Genomic DNA, 17,143 nt, shown 5'->3' with positions numbered 1-17,143 from the left:
GCAGTCAAAGGTGCAATCCTGTGACCAGAGGACAGAGCCCGCTGCAAAAGTAGCAGTCCCATCTTGACAACCTATGACTCTTGGTTAAGAAACATCCCATTAATATCTCTGTGTGGAGGTGAGGGACAGAACACAGAAAGAAAGAAATCCGGACAGAATTAAGGGTGTCACAAGGGAGGCAGTCACATCATTCAGAGGAAGTATTCTGCTATATTAATGGCTCTTTCCTCACCTGCCGTCCCAATACATACATACCAGCATGGGCCCACTCTAGCAGCTCCTGGAAAGTATGGTCCAGGCGCCCCCCTTCTCCACCTATCTCGGCTCACTGGCAGACCAGTGTGCCTTCTGCTGCTCCTCTGAAATATTGATGAATAATTATTTTGCCCTTTCTATTACACTGTTCTTCCTAATCCCCGCTCCAGAGTGCCAGATGCTAAATCGGTGGTCTGTACCCTGCTGTGTTGATGATCAGATGCGATAGGCAATAGGCCACCCTGGGAAATGGCAGTGGTCCATTCTGCTTAGAGCTGAGACCCAGCTGTTACAGTACCAGGTAGAGTGTAATGTCGGGGCTCAGCATTTCCATTGCCGGTCCCTGAGTAGCCTCTCTTCCCCTATATTTGATCCCATAAAAAAGAGTAGGCATTTAGCGTATCACAGTCTGCCTCCATGGGAGGAGTCTAGGACTGGTTGCTACTGTATTTCCCAGTTTCCCGTGCGTTTAGAGAGTCACTCGACTCTGGGGTGGAATGTCTGCATTCTCATAAACCGGTTGCAAGTTCCAGGATTATGTTAAAGGGGGCTGCTGTCAGAAGGAAACCTTGCCTTGTTAGTCTGAGCAAGGAGCCACGTATAAAAATACCCCGACACACAGCCAATCTCATTAAAGTTAGTTGAAATTTTGGACAAGTCTTAAGTATAAATTATAACTTTATTAGCTCATAGAGCTTTCTCCCAAGAAAGGAAATCTAATAAAAATTAGAGAGAACTTATTAAGTAGCTGCCTTGTTGTTATTTGCTATGACTAGGGGGGAAAGTAATATTGTTGCGGGGTTTGCAGCCAATGCACTTTTTTGTTGTGGACTAGAGAGCAATTCGGAGAGCAGATAGGAGGTAAAAAGAGTCTGTCTCATTATCATTGCATTGAGAACTCTTTAATTGATACTTTATGTAAGCATTTCCTGCCACAGAGTTAGGAGGATCTCTAACTGTCACTGAGAGGGAAAAATCCGGCTGCAAACCACCATTGGAGGTCACTAGGGCACGCTACTTATTTGCCAAACTGCCTCATCACCTTCTGGAGAAGGGATTCTAGGGGAGCTCACCAACCCTACAGTGTACAAAAGGCAGATCCTGACAATGGTAGGGAAGGAGATGATGGCTTTCAGGGAACTTGTAATTGTCACTGTGATTATTTATTAATTGAGACTTTTAAATGTTGGCAAGAGAAGCAGAACCCGTGTTATTCCGCACACCAGCATGGCCCTAAGCGTGCTTTCTCACCACCTGATTTTGCCATCATGAGATACGGGGCTGTCTTTGGCTTTTGGGTGCAATCTCCAACTTGAACAGATCAAACACAATCTTGAAAGAATGCACTTTGGAATCATACAGTGTTAGTGCTCCAGGGACACTATAAGAATTATCTGATGCAAAAGTCTTTGAGGTGAGATCTCTGTTTCGATTTTAGGAGGTCAGTGAAGCCTTAGAATTATATACAAAATTGTGTGTGCACCTGAATATTTCTAGGAAGAAGATTCTTAACTTTTATCAAATTCATAATAAAAGTCCCCCTGACCCAAAAGGTTCTCAAAAATCATCAGTTCTAGTCCATCCTCCTCCACCTGACTTTGACCAGTGAAGAAAATGACTCTCAGAGATGCAGAGTAACTTGCCTGAGACCGAACAGCTAGTTAATGATGGACCCAAAAGTTGAAAGTTTTTCTGACTCTAGTTCCATAACCAACTCTTTCTACTCTACCACAGTTGTTTTAGCAAGCTCTGGGGGCCATGACAGGATATTGAGGAGATTGTAGAGAGCAGTGATTTGTGCCATGACTATAACCTGAACTAGGGTGCCTTTGAGGTCTTTTCATCACTGAAATTCTGTTTCCATCCACCTTCATAGGGAGCAGCATTGAGCCAGGATGATCCCAAACTAATTTCCATTTAGAAATTATTTCCGTTTTATGATTAGTCTTTCCCACCCCCCATTGATCTGCCTTGTTAATAATGCTTGGTTAGGGCAAACGATAAAATGAGTTTGCAGTCCGTGAGTCTTCACCAGCTGGTGGATGGGCATCCCTATCAGGACCAGCTACATAATTTACAGGGCCCATTGTTAAATGAAAATACAGAGGCTCGTATTAAAAAATTACTAAGGATTTCAAGACAGTGACAGCAGAGCATTAAACAAAGTGTGAGACCCTTCAAAGCATGGGCCCCTGTGTGACTGCATAGGTCACATACCCTCTGAAGATGGCCCTTTAAGATCCCTATTAAGGCAAAAAGGACAAAAAGAAACCAGCCTACGATTTAAAATTGGCCACAGATGATCCACAATGTTACAGAGTTGTATATTCATAATCATAAGGGCTTTTTGGCCTATGTGTTATGCTCACATACACACACACGCGTGCGCACGCACGCATGCACACACACACACACACACACACACATAAATCAGTTTGACCAAAAATTACCATTTTTTCCCTTCACCCAATTCCAAAAACCAAAACTAGTTTGCTTTCGTTTTTCATCTTAGGACCTATGGTTCTGGCATTGTTTAAGCACATGCTTTCATTACCAGTTTTCATAACTAAATGACAAAAGAAGGAATGAGTTCTCCAGGGGCATCTAAAGAGTCAGGTAGAGACAGAAACTGGAAAGCAATGGTCGACTAGTAGCTAGGGATATTTTAAGCTGCCAGAAAGGGGGAAGCAGCTTCGGGGTATGCAGTGTAATGAGCCAGTACTCTCAGGCTTAGAACATTATAAGAACAGAAAGCATTTTAAATTCAAGAATCAGAAATCTGGGGTTGCAACAGGTAAGCAGGGTTACCAGCTGCGAAAATGGCTGGGATTTGGTATACTTGAGCTAGACGTATTGCAGCAGAGCAGAGGCATCCTTGCTACCACATTTCTCACTTCCCATTTTAGTGGCATTCCAGGGTTCCAAGTTTAATGCGCAACATCTGTGCTTCCTAAGAGTTGAAGCCAAATGTTGGGTGATATCCCATTGGTTAGCTCTATGCAGAAACCAAAATATAATGTGCACAAGGTGGAATTTACACTTGCAGCGCTCAAAGCAAACTCAAGACTTCTCGGCAAACTAAAGGCCAGTTAGCACAAAAGAAAATATAAATGGGGCAAATCGATTTTATTAGTCTCATGTGTCGTCAGTTGTTGCAGAAGTGACCCAGTACTCGAAAACCAGCTTCCTAAGTGCATTTTGCACTCTGGAGAGATAAGAAAGCAGCCCTCCCTGCACCCCTCCTGGAAAGGTAAAGAAAGAAATTGTATCAGCAGAGCTTAAGCCTTCAGAGAGCTTATTTCCTCAGTTTTACAACACGGCCTCCAACCCAAAAGCCCAATGCTTAATGTCCATAAACATATGGTACACACCTAATGACAGCACGCATTCGCTCACTCATCCATGTATGTATCTGGTAGGCACTGACTGATCGCTCTTGGACGCCCCGTGCCATGCTAGACGTTCTGCTGTACTGTGCTAGCTGAAAGGCATTTGCGCATTTCAGCCCCAGTCAGAATTCAATAGCAAATGCAACATCCACAGAATTATCAACCTGTGTAAAAACAGAGCAAATGTTTTTAAATTTTCTAACGTGTTATTAACTTTTTGTTTGCAGTATCTGTGGGATACGAATACGAAACATGTCCTGACTTTATTCTCTGGGAGAAAAGGACAGTTATCTTACAAGGTTTTGAGATGGATGCTTCTAACCTAGGAGGCTGGTCATTGAATAAGCATCATATTTTGAATCCTCAAAGTGGTAAGCAGTTTTTTATTTTCAAAGGATATACAATTTTAAAATCACAGTCTTATTTTTAATTGTTCCAAATTTGGGGAAGACCTAAATGTCCAATACTAGGACAATGGTTTGATAGATGTTTCCAGTCATTCAATGGAACTTTTGAAAATTGTGGTAAAAGCGGGGCACCTGAGTGGCTCAGTCGGTTAAGTGTCCGACTTCAGCTCAGGTCATGATCTCATGGTCCGTGGGTTCGAGCCCTGCATCGGGCTCTGTGCTAACAGGTCAGAGCCTGTAGCCTGCTTCAGATTCTGTGTCTCCCTCTCTCTCTCTGCCCCTCCTCTGCTTGCACTCTGTCTCTCTCTCTCTCTCTCTCTCTCTCTCTCTCTCTCTCAAAAAAAAAAAATAAACATTAAAAAAAATTGTTTTAATTGTGGTAAAAGATGCGTAATGAAGTTGACCTTTTGACCATCTGTAAGTGTGCAATTCAGTGGCAGTAAGTACATTCACAGTGTTGTGCAACCATCACCATTGTCCATTTCCAGAATGTTTCCATCATCCCAAAGAGAAAATCTGTACCCATTAAACAGCAACTCCTTATTTCTCCTCCCTGAGCCCCCTATTCTACTTTCTGTCTCTGTGAATTTGCCTAGTTTAGGTATCTCATGCAAAGGGAGAGACGTACATGTTTTTAAGGCTTTTCATACACATTGCCAGGTTTCCCTCAAGAATAATTGTCATTTCGTGATCAAGAGTGCCTATTTCTATGCACTTAAGAAGCTTTTAAAATGTTTTTTAATACTGGGGCGCCTGGGTGGCTCAGTCGGTTAAGCAGCCGACTTCGGCTCAGGTCATGATCTCTCGGTCCGTGAGTTCGAGCCCCGTGTCGGGCTCTGTGCTGACAGCTCAGAGCCTGGAGCCTGTTTTCAGATTCTGTGTCTCCCTCTCTCTGACCCTCCCGTATTCATGCTCTGTCTCTCACTGGCTCAAAAATAAATAAAATGTTAAAAAATATTTTAAAAATGTTTTTAATACTTTTTTTTAATACTCTATACACATACACACATAACGCTATGTATATGTATTACATGTATGTAACACCTATTTGATGCAGAAACCTTGGAAAAGTGCAAGAAAAAAATTAAGTGTAAAATTAAGGTGGTGTAAGTCCACCACCTAGAGATGGCCATGTTAGTATATTTCTTTTCAGACACAACAATCTGGTTTCAAATTAGTGCTACCATAGTGAGACCTCTTCCTCACAAATTTCTATGAAACTGGGTTTTAAGAATCATCTATCATTATTGCTGTATCACAAGTAATTAACCAGTGTATCTGACGTTGTAACCAACTTTTCAAAAGTGGAATAACAATTGCCGTGTTTTATACAATCTAAGATTCCATCAATTACACTGTTATTTTATGGAAAGTGCTGCCAATTAAACTATGACATGCATTGATTGCAAGATACATACTTATTTTCAGAGATGCTAAAAATGTGAAGCAAAATGTGCACTTTAGGATCAATGAACCATCCACATGATACAGTTTTCAAAGGGCTTTGTTGAATTCTGTCCCACTTTAAGTACAACAACCCTGGAGTGTGGCATTAATCCCATTTAAAAGATCAAGAATCTGAGAATCATGTGACTTTCTCCATTAGTAAATGGCTAGTGCCGTGTGCTCCTTCTCTGCACCACAGTCGCGTATCCACATAAATGTCAGTAGCTCCAGTAAGAAGCTAGGAATTGAGTCAAGGGACAGTTATAGGTAAAGAGGAGAAGAGGTAGAGGAAGACAGAAGAAGTGAAAGAATCTGGGGAAAGAGAGCAGTCCTTGACTTCACTTAGTTCTAGGTCTCCTACATCCTGAACTCAGGAAAAGGCAGAGAACCAGGACATGGTCATCTTCCATCTTTGCTTCTTTGAACTATTCTTCCTGCTGTCACTTTCTCCTAGTGTGTGTAATTTAAATGTTACCTAAATCAGGAGAAGGGACCACAGGTGGCCCTGGAGCCCATGTGTCTCTCAGACAAACTGACCTCTCTTACCCTGGTTAAAAATGCTTCGTCCAAGTTCCTTCACCTCGTTTTGCATCCTACTGGGAGGTCGGTCGTTGGTGCTCCCATCCAGCTTTCATTTGAACATCTGCTGGTAAGCTTGCCCTGTGAAATCGTATTCCTTTTCATCCAAAGAGGCAGATTTTGAGCGGCCTTCAGTAGAACACGTACTTTGAGTTATTTCTTCAGGAGCGGGGATGTGAATGTCTTGAGACAGTTAACGCTTTTCCAGCCAGGCATCCTTGTATGCATCTTACCTTCGTGAAACAGCTGGCTAAGGTCAGGATATCTTGTAAGGCCATGAACTGACCAAGGCTAAGAGATCCATTTTGTAATCACACCTATGGTCTTACTTTGTTTGCACCACAGTTGGGTCAGGCCAGCCAAGCAGCCACACAGGCTGGGAAATTTTGATTGGCAAAACTAAGCAGGTTTGCTTCAACCGTGGAATGACACCACCCACCATGGTCCCAGTGTGGGACGCCGAAGGGAAATGAGTCCATTGCGGTGTGCCTTCATCATACCTGCTCCCCCTCTTTCAAGGAATATTCTAAATTCCGTTTCAAATTGTTGGTTTTTTTAAGAGCAAAGATTCAGGCACAGATATAAAATGTCAACTTTTTTCTGTTGTCAAAAGGGGAATCATAGTTTTAAAAGTACAAAAACGAAAGGGCAGATGCCACTTCTTAAGTTATGAGGTTTTTTGTTTTGATTTGAAGGAGTTTGACATTTTAAGCAGCCATTTCTTTTCCACTCACTTTTATTGGCTTGTATGGATTGTCTCTTTCAAATGCCTGTCATTGACATTAAGCACAAAGTGGGAAATGACCTCGATCGAACCAGCCCCCGGCTGTGTGCTCCCAGTCCCATGTCCTCTTACCATTTGCTTCACACAGGCTTAAAAACTCAGAGCAGAGGGGAGCCATTGAGAAAGTTGGCTTTGGGGGCCCCCTGATTTCCACCGACGTGTTCTCTCCACCCCTGCCTCACCAGTAGTCAGGTTTTCTGTAACAGGTACCAAGTTGGTTCTGAGAACCTTCTTAACACCTTTATTGCAGTGCAATTGATATACCATACAACTCACCCACCTTAAATATACACTTCAGTGATGGTTAGTAAATTGTGGAGTTGTGCACCCAGCACCACAACAGTTTTGGAATATTGTCACCCTCAACGGATCCCTTGTGCTCACCCCAGCCCCACTAAACGTGCTTTCGGTCTCTTTCTGAGAATTTTATTCTGAGACACAAACCTTATGTTAGATAGGTTTTTTTGTTGTTGTTGTTTTTAAGGAACATTTGTTCATTGTATCATCTCATTTGTAGGCACATTGTGTTTCTACCCAAGAACTTGTCACACTTGCCAGGAAACAGATCTGAAGCCAGCTCTGCCACTGCCTTTCAGCCTGACCTTGGACACGAACACCTCTCGTGGGATGTTTTCGAAGTCTAAATCCCACCTACAAAGGCAGTTTTTAGAAGCAGAAATGATAAGTGTGAAGGAGCAGCCTTGAGAAGGCCAATTTAGCAAGCAATGCTCTTTCCCCCTCAGGTCAGACAGTCTTTTCTGACTGATTAAGGCAAGAGCGACCGTCTTTCCAAATTCCCCCACTCCGCTTCTTTCTGGAAAAAGCCTGACTCTTTAGGCACCCTGCTTTTTTGATCTGAGACGGATGGCAGATTAGAAACAAGAATCTATCTTCCCCCAGTTTCCTCTCACTGGTTAAAAAGACACCTGTAATTAGATTGGATGCCTGCTGCCATTCAATTCTTTAGTTTTTCTTTGGTTCCAAAAATCATTATGCAGCGGGTACTTTCTAGAAGGCAGTGTTTTCAGACCATTTGTCATGTTCGTTGCAGCAATTATATTTACCTGACAATTAACCATTGGTTGTGGAGAATTGCTTCCAAATATTATGCCTGATATATAGAGATGGTTTCTACTTTCACCAAGATAAAAAAAAAAAAACACCAGGTACTTGTGTTTTTCGATATTATTCCTTCAAAAATACATCTTCTTAGTGATTACACAGAGTACATAGTCTTATGTTTTAAAAGAAATCGGCCCTTTAAAATTATAAGAAATAAAAACGTGTACATGAGTCGTCTATTACAGAGGTAAGCTATTTGTTGTAGTATATCTTTATATCAAACACATACCCTTGTGTGTCCTCCCAGCTGAGTGTTAAAAATTATTAGAAAAAACAATCCAGGGTACTAATTGGATATCGTCATCTGTCTGCAATGGATAAAGAATTTCTTTCAACGTAGACTCCAAAATAGGCCAGTAGTTTGCCGACAAATGGTTTTACTGGGAGGGGAAGTAAATTTCCATTGATCACACTGGCATATCTTCCAGTTTGTGTTTATATCGTCTCAGTCAGGTCCTAAGAGAAATATGTATTGTGTCCCTCGTTGTTCATAAGTCTGAAAAATGGTTTCTTCTTTGAAATCAGCATAAAGCACCACCCACTGGCTTCCAAGGGGAATTTTTATTTCAAACTTATTTATAAGCTTCAAAGGAAGTTCTGAGCAAGGTAGCAGGAGGGTATGAGCAGTGTGTTTAAAAGCATGCTTAGCTTATTACACAACCGATTTGGCTTCTTGGTGGAGAAAAGGAAAACTTAGGGGAGAACACACACAGTGAGCCCCATTCAGTAGGGTTTCTTTGTTGACTGTAAACAAGACACCCAACCCTAGGTGGGAAGTTGGCCTTCATATAAATAATGCGCATTGTCCTGGGATCATTTGATTCTGTTTTCAAAAGGAGCATGTGTGGCAGAATAAACTGGAAGGGAGGCGGCAGTAATTGATCAAGATTTCCAGGAACATAAACAAAATATTTTCAAAGAAACATTTTGCAGAAGAATTGGTGTTAAATCATTGTTGCTAGATGGTATGCCCCGGTTCTATGTAATGGAAGGTTAAACAGATTCTTGAAACAACAAAAACACCCTTCAGAATGATCTATTTTTCCAGGGCAGTACAAAAGGGGTTTGCCCATTTTTGTTTTGATTGCTTCAGCTTTAAACAGGAATGGTAATTTCAGTACACGGGCACTTCAGTACCTCGCATGAAAGCAAGACATCAATTGTTGAGATGTAATCAGAAAGTACATTGCCTTATGTTTTATTTCCTTTAATCATTCTTCTTCTTTGATGGAGTGCTGGGCTTTCTAATAGAAAAGGGGAGTTTTAGAATTGTAGGCTTAGAAGAATGGTTTAGAATAGCCATCTCTAGTTTTTAAATTGCCAGGAACCTGGTAATAACATGTCATTTTGAAGGTAATTGTTAACTACACCGTTATATTGATATAAAAAAAATGGAGATCTACCTGTGAAAATAGATGTTAATAGCAAATCTGGTATTTCCAAGCCAATAATTGGACATATTTTTGAATGATATACCTTGTAATGCATTGCTGAAATACAGACATGCTAAACAGTTGGTTTCCTCATTTGTTAGAGAACATATCATAGTCTCATTGGTAGGATATTCAGGTAGCAATCGTCAGGAGGTTTCTTTTCGATGATGTTGTATGACTGTCATTCAAGTTCTCATTCACTTCCTCCTGACTCATTTAAATTGTAATGTTGATCACACTGCAATTAAGTGTTTTTTGGGAAATGAAATTCAGTCCTATTAATCTTATTTAATTAACTATTCTAAATCTTAAGAATTTTGTTACTGATGAATAAAGTTATTAATAAAATTAATAAGAAAGTAGTGATCCTCGAGACATCTCACAGTTCTGCAATGAAAGACCAATTTGTTGGGGCATAAGCTCGTAGCTGTTCCTGCAGATCATATGTTGAAAAAATAGCCAGAAATCACCTTGGGAGGGAGAGTCAAAATACCTAGACTTGAAATCCGAAGGCTATATGATGTATGGGATTTGTTTCCTGGAAGGACCCTTCCAAGTACATGTTTGGTGCTATGGTATTGTGTATGTTACCCTCTTACTTATTTTTGCCAGCAACGTTCCTATTTCTGAGTGATCAGCGGCTTCTATTGTAGGACTGTGGGACCAAAAGTCAGAAGAAAACTGAGGAAGATATTTCAGGAAATGTTTAGGGAGAGTAACAAGCAATCCAAGGAGATAGATAGCAGGGGTCATGGGAGAAAAAAATAAGACTGTACAGGATTACTGCATTCATTCATTTGCCGTCAGTTACTTCAGTGTGACACGTTGGCATGCCTTCTCACAACATGGATGTTTTACCTGCCCAGGCTCATTCTGGGCAGACTTGAGCACAGCAGTACTTGTTCCTTGGATTTTCTGCCCGGGCTCAGCAGGTTTGCAAAATCATTGGGATTTGGACAAGGAGACTACAAGAGACTCAAAACCTATTTTCAACATTTGCTGAGCTCCTCTAATGATTTGGCCATGGGGATTGGCACTAAAATGCAGAAAAGAGTCAGACAGAGGGTCTGCCTTCATGGAGCCCAGGCTCTAGTGGGAAAGATAGAGAAGTGATGAAAACCGTATCATACAAGTTAGTGGGTATAATAACGGAGCTATGGAAAACAAACCATGGGCACAAGGAAGAGGGAGTAACTAATTCTGCCTGGACAGAGCATCGGAGAGAATTGAGCTGAGCTTTGAAGGATAGATAAGAGTTCCCCAAGCAGACAAGAGGAGGAGGGCTTTCAAGATGGAGAGGGAATAGCATGTACCAGTGTAGACAGGAATGGAAGTATGTGAAAGTAATTATAAATAGTTCACTATCACAGGAACTCAAGATCCCAAATGAGAGGATGGTGACAGGGGAGACTGAAGAAGTAGGCAAGGGTCAAGTCATGTAGACTTTGTATACCTTAATAGAGAATGTACCCCCTATCCTGTAGAGGATACAGAGCTGTTGAAAGATTCTAAGCCACATACTGAAATGATCTCAATGGCAGGAGTGGGGGTGATGGTTTGGAGATAGGTATGCATGGAGGCCAGGAGACCAAGAAGTTAAGAAAAACTGAACTAAAGCCTTAGTGGTAGGAATAGAAATGACAAAACTGGTTCAGCATATTTTGGAGATGGACTCAACGTGGGTTTCGTAATGAGTTAGGTTTAGAGAATGAGGAAAATAAGAGGCCCGGTCATGGCCACACTTCCAACTTGGGTAAATATGCGCACTGTGATACCACTCATAAGATGAGTAGGGAACTCAGGAGGAAAAGCAGGCTTCAGCAGGGGGAGAGGAAGACAGTGAGTTCCATTTTACACTTGTTGAGTTTCAGGTGCCTCTGGGCATCTGGGTGAAGAGATCGAGCAGGAAATTGCATGGCAGGTGACAACTCTGGACAGGAGAAAATTTTGGCGTATAGAGATACGAGTTAAAGCCGTGAGATTGGAAGAGATTGCCCAAAGAGAATGCACAGTATTTTCCAGCATTTTCATAAGTCAGTATCTCTATTTCCTGCACTGATGATAGTGAGATATGGTCCAAAAGAGTGGAAAATTCAAGTCCCTTTCTTATATCTTTGAAGTGCATTCTAACAGGATGATTTGTTTTCACAGAAGTCAATTGCCTTCCTGATGGTGTTTTGCTAAGGTTAATATTAAAATTGACTGATATTTCCTTTTCAGGAACCAGTCAGTTGCATAGTGAGGGTAATTTGAAGTCAGACAAGTGTGTGCCAAGCATCAGGAGATAGTCATCCAGAGATGAAAAATTAGCCACAGATGATTCACAGAGCCCAAAATGAACAGGAGATCATTAAAAGTGATTTATCACGGGTTTCATTGAGGCATTTAGGATCAGTACTAAAGGGTGTATTAACCCATATCACAGATAGACAAGCTGAGGCAAAGTGTCATGCTCCTGTTTGTTGTGGCCATGCAGTTAAACAAACCCTCGGACAGTGTGCTTCACTCTCAAGATTTTTTCTGCCAGGCCAAAGCGTCATGGTGCTTTGAACAACAAGAGAAAAGTTAAAATGTTGCTGAGAATATTGTGAGGTAATTTTTTATTCTCCTTTTTTTTCTTGGATCTAGGAATCATACATAAAGGGAATGGAGAAAATATGTTCATTTCCCAGCAGCCCCCAGTCATATCAACCATCATGGGTAACGGACACCAACGGAGCGTAGCCTGCACCAACTGCAATGGCCCAGCTCACAACAACAAGCTCTTTGCTCCTGTTGCCTTAGCTTCTGGCCCTGATGGGAGTGTGTATGTTGGCGACTTTAATTTCATAAGACGAATATTTCCCTCAGGAAACTCCGTTAGTATTTTGGAATTAAGGTAAGTCTCCTCTAATCCCTGTTGGTTTAGCGGATAAGGAAGAAGCAAGAATGCGATAACACGAAGAGAAAGGCATTGCAAGGAAGAGCAGAAAATGCAGTCGCCCATATTGTAGCCCTGACGTCAGATGCAGGAATAGGGACAAAGGACATAGGTCAACAGGCCCACACCTCCTACTTAAAGGACTTTTGAGCACTGCTTTGGAGAACCAGGAAGTGTTGACATCCCTGTATGTGTGGCCTTCCCTGTGGGCATTGCCATCACCGACATGGATCTCAGTACTTCCAAGTGCTGAGGTAAGCCACTCAGCCCCTGCTGGTCAAAACGAAGACTGATCAAAAGTATCTATTCCACAGGTAGAGGTAATGCCAGATCCAAAAGGCTCAATTTTCTAAGTTCTCCAGGTTCAATTTTTTGAAGTGGTCACTTCATAAAAAAGAAAATGGAAGTCTGTGTTTGTATGCCCTGATAAGGAAGGAAGAACTAGGTTGGTTTTTTTTTTTTTTTTTTTTTTTTTAATGCTTAAAAGCTCTATTCCTTTCGGGCAAAAAAGATTAAAACATCCATCGTTAGACTTTCTCACTCTGTTCTAGGAATTTTCTGGAGAGTACAAAGTATTTTGACACCCTTTGAAAGGAATTCATACCTTCTGGTATTCCATGTTCTGAAGTTACGCAAAGATCACAACTAAATAGACTATGGCTTAATCAGCTTATTTCTCCCTTTCTGAGGCTACAAGATACAAATATATACCCTATGGAGTCCTAGAAAAGGAAAGAATCCCCTCCCATTCCAGTGAGGATAGACCTGTTTCCTCCCTCCTGGGTAAATTGATAGAGCCTTCCCTCCAATCGGTTATGACAGCTTTATCCCTGACACATGCCTTTGGAACTTTAGGCCGAAAGTTTCCCTCTATTCCAGAAGATTTTGTTGTCATCCTATAAACTAGTCCATAAAACAGTTGTTGCTTCAGCCATCCCCTCATCGACCTGAAAGATAGTGACCAAAAATAGTGACCTGGGAGAATAGAGACATTAATGGAACAACTTGTATGTACAGAGTACCATCGAGGCCAGTCAAAACATATGAAAAGTCTTGGGTCATTTCCATTTAACACTATATTCACACAAGCATAGAAATTTGAATGTATGGGGACATTCCTTGAAATTTTCCAGATTCTCATGCTTGCTCTGGAATCTACCTGCTTTTTCTCAGACTGAGTTAGTCCTTCACACCTACCTGTGGACACCTTCCAGTCCCAAGCCTCCATCCGTTTTTCATATTAATTCATTCTAGTTTTAAAACATTTCTTAATTATAATTGCAAGCATTGTCATGGATAAGAAAGCTGTTAAATCCCTTGACTGATAAAAAATAGACTGTAAAGTTAAGATTTTTATAAAGATAAAGCACATCTAGAGAGACTAGAGAGGTACTAATTCACAGCACCCTGCTCTAATCAAATGTTTATGTACCTTAGGATGTCACACTTCATGGTGACTTACCATTTCCCGCAGTATATCTCTTGGGGCACCTACTTACTGGAAAGTCAACAAGGAAGGCCAAGATGTTCATATTCCTGGATTTAGAAACGATTTATGTAACATTCAACATTATATTCAAAATCCTAGGGATGTTCTGTCTACATGATGCCAAACATTGATGGAGCACTGAACAATTCATTCACCATCTGAATGTTTCTAGTCATGCAGATATTAGCTGTCAGGTAGACAGAGACTTTGTCTTATGGAACCTATCTATATAGCTAACCCTATAAAGCCTCTAGGCTTTATAAAGCCTCATGGCTAGCCCTATGTAGGTAACTCCTCCAAGGAAAAACCATAAGATTAGCTATAAAAACAAATACTAATACTAATAATACTACTATTAAGAACACCCAGCTAAGTTGAGTATTTTCCTTTGTGATTTCAATGCAAATGTACCTAACTAAGGTGCAGCAATTTTCATCGATGAGATTCTCCTTTGCTCAAGAATCCCTGACAGTTAACAGATTTGCATTTTAGTCCAAAGTACTTTATGACCTTCAACACAAAGTCATTTGAAGGATAAAATAGAAAAACTTGGACCCTAACTGCAAAGCAATATTCTCAGTATAAAGAACAATTCGTTTCTGGCAGTGGGAAGTATTGTCCAAGCCCTCCATTCATTCTGACTCCACAGTACTGTTCTCTCACATTGTCAAAGCTCTTCAAACACATAGGCGTGCACACACCGTGAGCTCACACACCCAGGCTCTCTCACTTAGCCTGAGTCTCTCTAGCTCGCTCTTCCGAGCTCACATCCTTTACAGCAATTCTTCTTACTTTTTTTTTTTTTTTAATTCTCAGGCCCCTTTCAGAATTTATTGAGGGCTGTGGGCCTTCTCCCCAGAAAAAGACACATTCGCACAAAATTGTACATGCGATTTCCGGGGTCATATATTTTCCCTGTCTCCCTGGATATCCCCACCCGCCAGCAACCTACCCCCTTCATAGACGCACAGTTAAGATGCCCAGGCTTAGGTTCAAAGAGAAAGTAGTTCTCCCTTGCATTTGATTCAAGGGAAAAAAAAAACATAGTTTTCCCTTCTCTAACACTCCCGTGATTGGCCATCAGAGAAATAAACAGATTGAATTTAGATGAGCATTTGAACTAATTGACAGGTAACTCCTTATTTTACTGTAGTCAAAACCATCAAACCAGTTTATGTCAGCAAACCTTATCCATCATGTTTACTCAAAAACGAATATAGTTCTTATTAGATTCACCTTTAAAAAAAAAAAAAGTATCTGCCAAGGGGCACCTGGGTGGCTCAGTCAGTTAAACATCCGACTTTGGCTCAGGTCACGATCTCACAGTTCGAGCCCCGCATCGGGCTCTGTGCTGACAGCTAAGGGCCTGGAGCCTGCTTCAGATTCTGGGTCTCCCTCTCTCTCTCTGCTCCTCCCCTGCTTGCACTCTGTCTCTCTCTCTCTCTAAAGTAACGTTAGAAATAAATAAGTAAATAAATAAAATTAAAATATAAAAAAGTATCTGTCATGATCAGTAGCCTATACTATGTACATTGCATCTTTGATGTATAATTGGTGAATTTATATATTTGCTTTATAACTTCCAGATTTAAACTTCCTGGGGAGAAATAAGTTGATATAATAAGCCTTTGCTACATTAAGAACCATAATGGTCAATGAATTCTATTGTACATAGATAGAAACTTCGTTTTGTACCAGTTTTTTTGTTGTTGTTAAAATCAGTTAATTTAATTGCTGCTACCACCACCACCCCCCAGTGCATATTAGTCATTTTACTTGGTTAAGTTATCTGTTTCCTTGGAAACACAGACTAATATAGTCTTTATGTTATTGGTTGCATTTAAAGCTGTGAATGGAAGAGCAATGTTGTCAATAGGTTATTACAGAAAGGGATAGAGAACATTTTAGATCTTCACCATCTGTCAAGGTTATTCATTATATAACTTAACCACTCTGTTCTCTGCTTCTCTACCTGTAAAATTGACTTCAAGTTATTATTTGAGCATCCTCTTACATGTCTTATACAGTTTAACTTATTTTGAGATCTACAGATGTGCAGTTCTCAGCCCAACGTTTGATGACATTTTGCTTGCTCCTCCTGCATGCCCTTCTAGATTCCCTTCTCTTCCATCCTCTTGTCTCATGAGTGGGCCACTTTGAACAATTCCAGGTGCCCCTTGATGTTGCAAAGATTGGAAGACTATAGATTTTTCCTTCCTCAGCTCTGCTGATCCTAACTCTCCCTAATCGAATTTCCTTCATCTGACTTCAGAAATAATTTCATTTTCATTGGTTGCCAATCATTTATTTTCTGTAGCTGCCCCCCCCCATTGGCTGAATGGGGAGGGTAAGGAAAAGTCAGTTGTGTCATTATCATTAGCAATATGGCAAGAGCAACGATATTATTTCTTGTTATTGAAGTATATAATACTCCTTTGCCTGTTTACTGCAGATTTCATCCATACGTACACATCTTAGTGTTCCCTTCCAGTGGGAAATTGAGGTAAGATGATAAAGAAGGGAAAATTATAAGATCATTATGTAAGTAATTAAATCTAAGAGAGTCTCAAAAATACATTCTCTGAAGATTTTTTTAAAGTTAGATTCATTTCCACGTGAAATAGTTTAGGTCTAGTTATTTCTGTGGCTTTGCTTCTCAGGTTAAAACTGCATACATGTACACGTCTTGCATTCGGTAACACAAAAGTGACATCACAGATCTGTGGGCTTAGTGTCAGAAAAGTCCATGGAAGTATATGGTGCAACGTGGCACCCAATGCACGCATGACATTTGATCGTGTCTACTCTGTTTGATCCCTTTCAGTAACAGGAACCTTAAACAACCCCTCGTAGACAGCCCATTGCACCTTTGGAGAGCTCTTTTAGAAAATGCTTTCTTATACCGAACTGAAATCTACCTTCATCAAACATCCAGTCAGTAGCAGCAAATGCTAGCATTGGAGACAGCACGGAAGCTCTTCCCTCTCTTCCCTGACATGCTTCCACGTGTGTGAAGACAGCTATCCCAGCTTTCTGAGCTTTCTCTTCAGTCTAAACATCCTCGAGTCCTTCAGCTGTTTCTCACCGATTGTGACTTCTTTTCTTTTTCCTTGGATTATGGCCTCAGGGCTACTTTTCAGTTTGATCAAACTAACGGATAATTACATGAGTAAAACTAGGAGGCACCATATCAAGTGCTTTGCAAGAATTCAAAAAGGAATATCCCCCTTGCTCCCCTCTCATCTTCTAATTTCACAACTCTATTAGAAAACCTGTTAAGCATGACTGGGTATGATTTATTCTTTATAAAAACCTCATG

General features: G+C 40.9%; 1 protein-coding gene across 2 annotated transcripts in view; it reads left to right on the top strand.

The window, feature by feature from the left end:
* TENM1 (teneurin transmembrane protein 1) overlaps positions 1 to 17,143 on the top strand; it is a 779,729-nt gene that overhangs the window by 652,594 nt on the left and 109,992 nt on the right. For both annotated transcript variants that reach the window (XM_053201635.1, XM_027054328.2), the window contains exons 21-22: positions 3,872 to 4,015; positions 12,044 to 12,293. In XM_053201635.1, coding sequence (XP_053057610.1) covers positions 3,872 to 4,015; positions 12,044 to 12,293 — 394 coding nt within the window. The remainder of the gene's footprint in view (positions 1 to 3,871; positions 4,016 to 12,043; positions 12,294 to 17,143) is intronic.

Source organism: Acinonyx jubatus, chromosome X, assembly GCF_027475565.1.
Source record: "Acinonyx jubatus isolate Ajub_Pintada_27869175 chromosome X, VMU_Ajub_asm_v1.0, whole genome shotgun sequence".
Classification (NCBI taxonomy): domain Eukaryota; kingdom Metazoa; phylum Chordata; class Mammalia; order Carnivora; family Felidae; genus Acinonyx; species Acinonyx jubatus.
Note: the sequence above shows the minus strand (reverse complement) of the source record. Positions and strands in the feature narration are given on the sequence as shown.